Here is a 10,920-nt window from a genome sequence, read left to right as displayed (position 1 = left end):
GAATTTAGGTTTATTCAAGCAAATCTGGTTTCTTAAGGAAGTAGCTTTCTGTGTGTATTCTTATCCCTTGCCATGAGGTCAAAATTGCATGATCTGCCCGGTGAAGTCCAAATTAGAGATGGAAAGCCAGGAGGAAAAAGGGCTCTCTGGTCTCAGAGGGAGCAACAACACTTCTGTAAAACCTTGTAATCATTGACTTAGTGTTTACTGTTGCAGCTGTAGGTTTAAAGGTGATGGTCAGTATGTAATAAAAAGGGGGCACAAGTTTATAAAGAGACACAGTTCCACTATAAGAGTCTGTGATCTTAGGTTTCAGCCCCTCCATCCTGACTGACCACCCTGATCTGAAGCACTGGCTGTCTAAGCAAAATGGTTTGGTTTGTTTGGATGCTCTTTGGCATCCAGGTGCTTTGCTCCTGCACTGCTGCCCCTCCAGCCCGAGGAGCAGGGGCTGCACTGCTCTCCCCCCGCTGCGATGATGCTGCAGTGGAGGAGGCTGCAGACCTGGCTCTCCGCCAGATCAATGCTGACCGAGAAGAAGGCTATGTACTCAGCCTCTACAGAATTGCCAGTGCCCGAGAACAATCACAGGTAAGTCACCCTCTTGCTCAATATATGTTTCTCCCTGTGTCTATTTCTTAGAAATATCTATTTGAATGAAGAAAATTTCAAAAGGCAAATGCAAAGTTCTATTCACAGGACTCCAGAGGCCATGTCAACTTTATGCACAGACTAGAAACAATTTCATCACACTGTGGGCAATTAGAGAGCGAATCTCAGTCATGACTCTCTGCTGCCTGCCCTTGGAATAGCTCCAGGCATTGGTTCAAATTTGATATGAAACACCACTACTCCTATTTAATTTCATTTTACACCTTCCTCCCACTGCCTTGAGCAGTTGGGAGTGCAAAGGCTAGTAAGTCATCGTGTGTTTTGCACAAAAGATATGTGCACTAACAGGTGCAAACACATCCTGCTTGGGACCAAGGAATTCCTTTACAGACCTCTAAAAGATGACTCATTCTTGAGAAGAAATCTGAAACCAGTTCAAGGGCAAAAAATACACTGGGAATACCTATAGAATATCACTCACATTTCCTCAAGTATCGTATTTCTCTGTGTGTGCTTAATTTATGACTACTTTGTGTTACAATAACTATATCTACTGGCACTAACTAGGGACAGCCTGAAATGAATTCACAAGGGCCCGCAGCAGATTAGGCACTATGGAAGCCTGCTGCTAACATTCCCTGCAATGCCTGCTCATTTCCCATAAGCTTACCTGAAAGGCTGAGTTCTGAACTCTAAAGAAAATTAGGCTCTTTGCCAGATGCTTAAAGATCTGTACTGGCAAGGATACGACACTTCTTCCTGCTGCTCTTACAAGGACATGGTTCCTGCAGACACACTGTGGACTCCAGCAACCCGAGATCTCACAGCTAAAGATGCTCTGCTGTGCTTTACACTATGTCCTCTATATTGCCTTGCTCAGGTGACAGAATGTGCCCACTAAGCAACTGCATCAGGTCTCCCCAGAATTTTTCCACATGATGCATGTGAGCTGGCCCAAAATCTGCATCACCAGTCATGGAGTTAGGTGCTCGGACCCCTTCCTGGGGCTATTTAATGGAGTTAGGTACTCAGACCCCCTTCCTTGGGATATTTCCTATTGACAAGAATTAGAGCCTCCTATGACCACCCTAGAGTGCAGCATGGTGGGTACAGACGTGCTGTAAACCACCTCAGTCATCTCCCTACCTAGTCTTCTCCCTTCACCTGTGCCAAAGATAAAAGATATCTCAGCACAGGAAACTTTTGGTCCTTGGTTGTGATTTGTCTGTCACTCAATTTCCTAAAGATGTAACTTACTGCTTTAGAGAAAGCATACTTTGTTCATCTGGGGGTTTAATTTACTTATGTACTTGTTTTGTTTTGGTTTGGTTTTTCGGTTTCTTTTTTTTTTTTTTTTTTTTTTTAATTTTGTTATAACAAACTAGACATTATAAAATAGCTGCAGATTTAAAACTGAGAAAATATATTTGAGTACAAATAGTGTGTGAAACTTAATACTTTCTTCTTTTTTTTTTTTCCTTTTTTTTTTTTTTTTTGTTTTTTTTTTTTTTTTTTTTTTGCATCTAATATTGCAATAACAAACTAGACATTCTAAGCCCTTTGTCTCATTGTTGCTGCTGCTGGGACTGAGTACATAAGGAGCAGTCAGCAATGTCAAGGGGGTTCATGGACAGTTACAACCTTATGCCATCTCCCATTCCTCTCAAAAAAATTAGGAAGTTTTTTTTCCCCACACCAGTCAATAGTCCTTCCTCTCACTTTCTTAAGCAGTACTGAGGATAAAAACATTTTCAAAGTTACTTCAAATTCAAATCTGCCCTTAAGCAACCTGTGGTTCAGCTTTGCTCTAATTGAAACTAATGAGCCATCTGCTATTAACTTATATGCAAGTAGGACAGAGCTTGCTTTCGTACAAGATACTCATGATTAGCTTCACTGACAGGCACTTAACCAAAATTACAAAACATGCCAAAATATTTCATTTCTTTCTCTTGCAGAAGGTCACCCTGCTGCCACATCTCCTCTGGCTCCCAGGCTGCCCAGCACACATTGCAGCCTGGCACCAGCAGTGCTGAGGAAGGCATCTTTTTGGCAATGCAGGAAAGATATACAACCTTTTATTCAATACTAAGCAGATATCAAAAGGCCTTTGCATAATGGTCTTCTAATGAAAGTTAAAATAAGGATGATTATACCTTCAGTGATCTGCTGAGCTCCGAATAAGCCCCAAATTATCCGTTCCCCAGTGGAGGATGGTACACACAGAAGCAGGTAGACCAAAAGATGTGTAGATTTTATGATAACCTCATCTGCTTATTAAAGCTTGCATTATACAAGAGAGCTACAGGCAACAAGAAATGCAGTTTAGTCTGCCCTGGTTGCATTTAGGGTTTCTAGGATCACCAAGCTTTATAATCAATACTCATGATTCAGCTGAGGAAACCCATCTAACACCAAACACATTTGATTATAAGAACATTTCTTTAATGAGGTATGTGTGTGCTTTTACCTCCCGAATACTTTAACAACCAGCTTGAAAGCTCAAGTCACCAATTCCAAATATGAGACTCCTTAAAGATACACATTTTTCTTGGCTATTTCTTCTTCATGTGGATAGTCTTAGTGATGGCTTTTTTCTTACAGAAGTTATATTTAAAGTTACAAACTTGTACCAAATGTGGCACTACTCAAAAACATATTTTCAGCAAATAGCAATTACTCTTTGATAAGTCTCACTTTGTGTTTACTGATTTAAGCCACATTAGCTATCATACTAAAGAGACATATCATCATGGTATTTAGATATTCCGTATGTTAACAGAAAATTATGATTAGTTTCTACCACAGAAGGATCTGTGCAGCCAGGTGTGGGGATACTGCCATGCCACTGCACAAACATCACTGCTGCACCTCAGCATCACTCTTTGTCAAAAGAGCTTTTGATTGTTTCACGGCTTTCAAAGTGACACTTATAATTAAACCTCAGGATTAGTGTAAGCAAGCCCTGAGAGCTCAGTGCAAGGCATTACCAGATCACTTTATAGAACACTTAGGAAAAAGAAGACAATATGAAAATACAAAAAATCGTAGAAAGCATGAGAAGTTGTGCATGTAAGAATAGAACTAAGAGACAATGATAACAAAACAATTTAATCATTCTTTATATTTATTTTCTATTAGTTTTGCCCTTTCATATTTAAAGGGTTTAATATTACTAGTATATATGGCAGAGCTCACATAAAATCACCATCCCACAGATCTCTATAGGGTGTGATCAGAGTAGTTTGTATCACTCCATCTCCTCAGAACTCCAGAGCAGATACCACTTAGTGGTTTTCTGAGCAGTATAAACACAAAAAAGGCAGGAGAACTCCAGCTTTGTAAGCCCTATTGACAGGTATTTAGTCACTGTTAAACAGAAACCAAAACTAAAGCCAAAATGATACAGATACTGGCCCAGACTTCCACAAGACTGCTGCCCCATTTAGTGTTTTCTCTACAAACCAATGGAATCAAGCAGGGATGAATGAATACGGCTCTCATTCAATTTTGGTTTTTCTCCCCCTTCAGCAAAGACATAATCTCAGTCTAAACACGCAGCTAACGCTCACATCTAAGTTCTCGAGGACGTATAAATGACAGTTGCCCTCTTTCCAGCTTTCCACTAAAGATATAAATAAAACATGATCTAGCTAAGCTGTATCCTTGATAAATATGCTGGAAAGGTGCTTACCCATATCTACAGTGGAAGCAGAATGAGGATCTGCACCATGCAGCATCTCATCTTCCTGCACTATGTGATGTAAGCACTAGACATGCAGAGCTGTACTTTTAGTGCTTCCTTGTACTTCTTGCCTGGAAAGATGTTTGCCCAAAAGTTGAGCCTGAACTGCTTTGTGCACCCTATGCTGCAGTGAACTGAACACGGGTTTCTTGACTTAAGCACAGGTCAGAACTCAAGCACTGGACTGAAGCTTTAAGTGTGTCTGAGACATCCATGTGACTCTGCAAGGTGTCTCACAGCACTCCCTGATAGCTGACAGAATATTTAAGCTTCTGCATCAATGCAGCCTTTGCCTCTTTACAGCAAGTGCAAAGCATCCACACTTCAAGAAGACACTGCCCTAAGAAATAGGATATTTCTCTTTCTAATGCCTATTGGGAATGTTCCATGTTAGCAGTTTTTTATTAGTTGTGGTATTTATCATCTCGTTCTTATTTCAGGCAAAATAACCAACCTTTCAAATCTGATAATGAAAGTTGACAATGAAAACATCAACATGTTTAGTCTTTATTTTTGGGTTCTGGTTGGTACCAGAATCAAAAGAATAGAACTGACCAAAGGACTGTTCTTTATGTAAAGCTGGGTAGCTGCATGACTAAGTTTGTTCTAACAGGGCCTGAATTTCTCCTGATTTGCCACTTTTGTCAGAGACAGTGCTCAGGTTTCAGGATATCTATGCATTCCACCTGGATGTTTTCCATTTCTCCATCTCTCCTTTTTGTGTGTCCCTACCTTGTTTGATACAAAACTGGGATGTGACCTTTTTTGTTTCTTGTTTTCAGGAGATCACTGGTTCTGTCTTCTATCTCATCTTGGATGTAGTAGATACCGAATGCCATGTACTCAGCAGAAAGATGTGGAAGAACTGTAACCCCAGACCTGCTCATTCAACTGTAAGGATTTTATTTTTCTTTTTAATCTCACATATGATGAGTTACTCAGGTACTACTGATGACAGTAAAACCCCTACACTTGTGTTTTTAGTGAGCAACAAAGCTTAGAAAAAAATCAAAGTCCATTTTATAATATCCAAAATTTTACTCTGTACCTTCTAATCAGTTTATAGACCGGCAAGATTTATTTTAAAAAGTGAAAAATAAAAGAAAGTTTTTGACCAGAGCTAATAAACAGACCAAACTAAATACCCATGCTAGGACACTATTTAGAATAATGGTTTACTTTTTATAGCAACCCTGTAAGAGTTTATTTTAAAGACAGCCTGTCAAGAAGGGAATAAAAGAAACACAATTTTATATAACATGTGATTTTTGGTTTAGTTTAATTCCACTTTTATTCTGACAACTTTGCAAAAATTGCACTGAAATAGGAGAAAAAGGAAAGCTCAGCAAGATAAGCTGCAAAGACAGAAAGTGATCGAAGACTGTTGCTACAGGTGACTGAAACTATTCTGAGCAAGAGAAAAAAACCCTTAGAAAATGAAGAATGACAAGAAAAAAGTTTCACATGAAAAAAATAAAAAAAGGAAGTTATGATTAAATTGTCCTGGACTGCTTCTAAGGTCAATCAATTTTAACTTTTCAATGAAAAAGTAGAAAAAAATAAAAAGAATTCTGCTCACTTATATTAGAGTGTTTTCAGCAGAAAAAGGGCACAAAGCCTATATGGTTGATATGGCTTCAGTGAAGCCAAGAAATGCATGTCCAGAGGCCTTGATCACACATGTAGGAATATCTAAGAAGCTCTCAGAGAATATACTTTCAACTCTTAAATATAAAAGCACAATGGATATTAATACGCCAGTACTTTTTTCTGCCATAAAGTTGGAGTTTTTTGTGTGCAAGGGTGACCCTACTGTGCCACAAAACTGATTTATGGTCCTTCCTACACTCTCCCTATGATTATAGGGAAAAAGGGGAAGGTGGAAGACAGGTGACTGGATCCAGACACTCTGAAATGATCTCTGGGTTTAAACTCTCTGAGTTCCAGACATAGACCCAGCCTCTGGGAAAGGAGCACTCTGTGACACTTGGGCACTTCTCAGCTGCCAGAAGAGTGGCCCTGGGCAGGTCGCCCCACAGTCAGGCACTGCATCTGTATAGCTCAGAATCACACCAGGGGATGAGCTGGCCTTTTATTTCGAAAGGATATGCTTAGAAACGTGCTTCATTGTCATTTGAGTATTAACAAAACTTTGGTTTTGAAAAGAATTCCATGAATGCAAGAAGAAAATTAACCACTCCTGTTTAGGTCCTAGATGATTAGTGTAAAGTGTGCAATATTAATAGTTTTTAAATATTTATATTGTTTTAGGTTTACGGTCAATGCAAAGCAATTATCTACATTAATCAGGCAAGAAATATTGCTCATCTGAATACTTATGAGTGCAGTTTACAACCAGGTATGTCTTTAACACAGTCTTTATAAGAGAGCTGGAAAAACTCTTTGCCAAATAGCATTACTTTAAATTTTAAACGTAATTATGACACTGCAGTATCTCCATTAGCTTCAGCTGCCCTGATTTTCTCAATTCAGTGATCATAAGGCCAGGGAGGTCCTGCAGCTCAAAAGAGTTCAGTAATAACTGTTTTAACCTCTGGGACACTCAGCAGAGCCTGTGTATGGGCTTTTACCCTCTGAACCAAAAAACATTTTTTATGGGTTTGTGAAAGGCAAGGAAAAACAGCAAGCCCACTGTCAATAGGTTGAACTTTTTCCTTCAGTGTCTGCCTCCAGTGCAACATTTTTATGGGTCTGCAAATACATAAAGATTCAAAATTATTGAGGGGTGCAAACCACATATTGTTACTCCAGGGCAGTGGAGGACAAATGGGCAGGGTTGGGGGCATAGATGCATTTACAGTGACCTGCATTATCAACATGCTTTGATGGTTATGCCTTGTCTAATGACATTGCTCTGTTTGAATAAAAAGTTCCACGCAGATATATTTGGTCAGTATGCCCTGACTGCCCGGCTGATGATTCTCCAACTAAGCCCGAATACTTGGAGACTGCTGTTCAAAGTCTTGCCAAGTTCAATGCAGAGAGTGAACAAACTCATTACTTCTCTGTTCTCAATGTCACAAGAGCTTCAATGCAGGTAAGCCAAGGCTCATCTGACTTGTTTTAGCCCTCAAGAAATATGGATCCTCCAGACTACAATTTGTTTTGTCTTAGAGGTTATTTTGATTTTGTATCTCATTTCAACTATGCCAGTCCCCGAGTTACTAAGATTGTGCATAAATAAGAAGTACAAAATGAAGCAGCACTGGCAAACAAACATTTGCTGTAACACAACTAACAGTAATGCCCCAAGTATCACCTGTTCCTTCCAGACTTAGCAGGAGTTTTTCATCTATTTCAAGGTCAGTAAAATTCTTTATTCTTCCTGACACATGCACAAGTTCTAATTGCCACTGGCCTCTCATTTACAGTGGGTCGTTGGTCCTGCATTTTTTGTGGAGTTTTTAATTCAGGAGACATCTTGCTCCAAAAATGACACGGTTGCTGACATCTCCATGTGTGAGCCACTTCCATTGGAAGTAGCTGTAAGTACTTTTCCTTGTACAAACACCAGTTTTCCAGATACTATGACTCCTCAGTGAATATTTAGTATTTATCTCCTTGGGTCTTTGCAGACAAGAACCAAAACCCACAGTCATATTTTTATAGATTGTAGCTATATACTGTCTTGCAAATCTACAGACTGCTTTAGAATAGAGAAACATTTCAGCAAAAGTTCTGAATTTTTACCAGAAGTCCATAACAAAAGAAAAGAAAACAAAACAAAAAATCCAGAAAAAGGTGGAGTAGCCATCACCTTACAAAACTGAATGAGTCTTAAGGATTTCTTCCAAGGAAACAGACATAGACAATAAATCACAAACAATGCATAAAGAGTATATTCATACAATCAGGTCGGCTAAGGAAAACATTTAGGAACTGAGGAAAAAATTGTAAGAGAAACTGGAAGGCCATATGGGCATGTTGTCAAGAGATAACATTTCAAGCCCCATCTTGAGTGACATCCAAGCCATGATACCTACAGCCCAGTACAAACACAACTACTAGAAACAGCATTTTTTTCACAGTTTCTTTCACTAGAATGGTGTGAAAATAGTTCTGTGTGGAAAATTATATTATGTTCCATACACAACTTGCCTGCATAGAGATATTCTGCTGAAAGAGGACTTAAGCAAGCTGTTGTAGTTTTGCCTTAAGTAGCCAGCTTATTTTTGCTATTGTGTTACCTAACCCTCCTTAGCAAACATAAGGCCTTTATCAAAACAGTGCCTGCCTTTGTAAGGTTGCCAATCCCAAAACAAAAGTTTGCCCAAGCTGTTTATCCCTACAAATGCACTTAAAAGCTATAACTATTTAGCCTTTCATTATCACTTATTTTACAAGATAGGAGCTTAGTATCAGTGCTCCATGTGAAAAAATGCTTGTATTTTCTTCTTACAGAAAATCGGTTTCTGCAAAGGGTCTGTAGTAAAAAGTCACATGGAACAGTTTGTCACAGTATCCTGTGAAATCTACAGTCAGCAGGTATTTCTTAATCTAATCTTAATATTGCAAGAGTAATATTCCTTTACAAAACAAGTATTGAACTTTTGAAAGCCTAGCCATTTTTAAGTTTTCTTATTCACAAAGACATGTCCTTCAAGAAAGTGATAAGGCCAGATCAGGAAGAAATCTCTCTTGTGATAAAACAGACTGTTGTTGGGTGGATAAAAAGGCAATAGAGTGGGTATAGAAACAATCATGCAGAATGTGTTCAGAATGCTCTACAAAGAAATTGTAAATCACAAATGGAATGCAAGGGGATATTACTGTAATCACCCAAGTTTCATGCAGCCATCTCCCCTGGCACAGGAAGTCACTACATCCATCTATCCTTTGAGCTTCTGTTCTGTAGCTGGTCTGGGAGGACTAGAGATGCAGCAGATTCTTAGTGTGAAGGGTAATCTCTAAATCTGAAGGAATTTGGAATTGCTTCAATTTAGATAATGCTTATTCCTTGTTACTTAGGATCCTGCCACTGAAGAGGAAAACCAGGAAGCTAATCAGACACCTGGAAAACCCAGGCAGGATCAACAGGCTTCCCCTTCAGATGCCAATCCCTTCTCTCCACACCTGGAAAAAACAGTGGGCTGGGTTAAAATTCTACCCCCTTCAAATGAGGACATCACTTTCCACAGCCTACGAGAAAGTCAAAACAAACATAAAGATAGAAAGCCAGTTCCACCTAAGGCTGCAGGATCTGTACCCCGCCTCGATGGAGAAAAGACTCAAGTAAACAAACCAGACCTGACCAAACCAGTCACTGGACCAGTTATTCTCCCTTTTCCTGAAGAACCTTCTCTATCAGATTCATGTCCAGGAGAAGCAAAGCAGATGGATGGCATCCTCCATCCTTTGATAACTAGAATGCCTACCACAGTCTAGCCAGCATCCACACACCTCAGCTCTCTGCAACAAAATAACAGCCAAAATGGCAACATGGTTTTCAATTTGTGTAACATCTTCAAATAAATAAAGTGTTTATTACAGTCTTCATCTTTGGCATTCTCAGTTTTATGAAAGCACAAGAACAGATTGGGAAAAGAAATTTAACTGGGGCATTTTCCAACAAAAGTATTTGGCTTTTAATTCTCAAATTCCTCCCATTGGGCAGAGCATGAAGGAAAAGTAACTGTGGAGGATAAAAGAACTTGCAGGGCTGGGACAGCCCAAATACATCAGAAAAAAATATCCTCAGTAGCAAAATTCTGTCAGGGCCCAGTGCAGGATGCCTTCTCCCCAAGGGATAGTGAGATGGAGCCAGGTGTGACAACCAGGTTGGCAGGGCAGGGGCCTGGCCCGTGATGCCTGAGGGGGTGAGCAGGGCACACCCAGGGATGGAAGTCAGGTTGTAGGAAGAAGCCAGTTCACCATGAAAGTTCAGGGGTGGTGAGGCAGGTCTGAGGTCAAGCCAGGAATGAGTTAGCAAGGCATGGTCAGGGGCTGGTGTGGTTATGGTAGCCAGAGTCAGGCACAGCCCAGCGGTGTCCGAGCAAGTCTGCAGTGACCACACAGGCGTGAGGGACACAAGGCTGCAGGTCTGAGCCTGCGTCTGCATCTGCAGCATCTGCGGCCAGGCACAGGCACAGCTGGGATGCAGCAGGAGCTGGAGCTCGGGCAGGGGCCCGCACGCTGCAGCCTCAGCCTAAAGCAGCTCCTGAGGGAAGCGGCGTGGGTCAGGCTGGGCGGGGGCCTGTCCCCAAGGTCACCTGGGAACAGCCCCGGTGTGCTGAGCCTGGCATCCGGCACCAAACCCTCGTGGAGCAGGGACGCTCTCGGGGCCTTAGAGAGCCACGGCACTGACAGGGCATGAGCAGGGAGCAGCACTTCAGCACCGGGTAGCATTAAAAGCTAGCGAGCTTTTGCTATTTTGTGGGTAAACTTCTTAACTATAATGTGAGGATCTTAGCCTATTTTTTAATTTCCCATAGAAGATCTCAAGAAAGATTATTTTTTTCTTAATGCTTCATACCTCACTTAAAGCATGTGGAAGAGCCTACACATGTGTGAAACCTCTGCATGTAATTCTGGCTGGTGGAGAA

The 10,920-nt window shown here is 40.6% G+C and overlaps 1 protein-coding gene across 1 annotated transcript; it reads left to right on the top strand.

Moving 5' to 3' along the window:
* The first annotated feature begins 267 nt into the window (after nt 1-267).
* Nucleotides 268-9,874, top strand: FETUB (fetuin B). Its single transcript, XM_008644590.2, has 7 exons — nt 268-591; nt 5,140-5,250; nt 6,629-6,716; nt 7,249-7,415; nt 7,750-7,863; nt 8,780-8,863; nt 9,347-9,874. The coding sequence occupies exons 1-7, from the start codon at nt 370-372 to the stop codon at nt 9,761-9,763; spliced, it is 1,203 nt and encodes a 400-aa protein (XP_008642812.1). The 5' UTR covers nt 268-369; the 3' UTR covers nt 9,764-9,874.
* Nucleotides 9,875-10,920: the final 1,046 nt, after the last annotated feature.

The sequence above is a fragment of the Corvus brachyrhynchos genome, unplaced genomic scaffold (assembly GCF_000691975.1).
Source record: "Corvus brachyrhynchos isolate BGI_N302 unplaced genomic scaffold, ASM69197v1 scaffold162, whole genome shotgun sequence".
In the NCBI taxonomy this organism is placed as follows: Eukaryota; Metazoa; Chordata; class Aves; order Passeriformes; family Corvidae; genus Corvus; species Corvus brachyrhynchos.
This window is presented reverse-complemented; position numbering and strand designations above follow the sequence as displayed.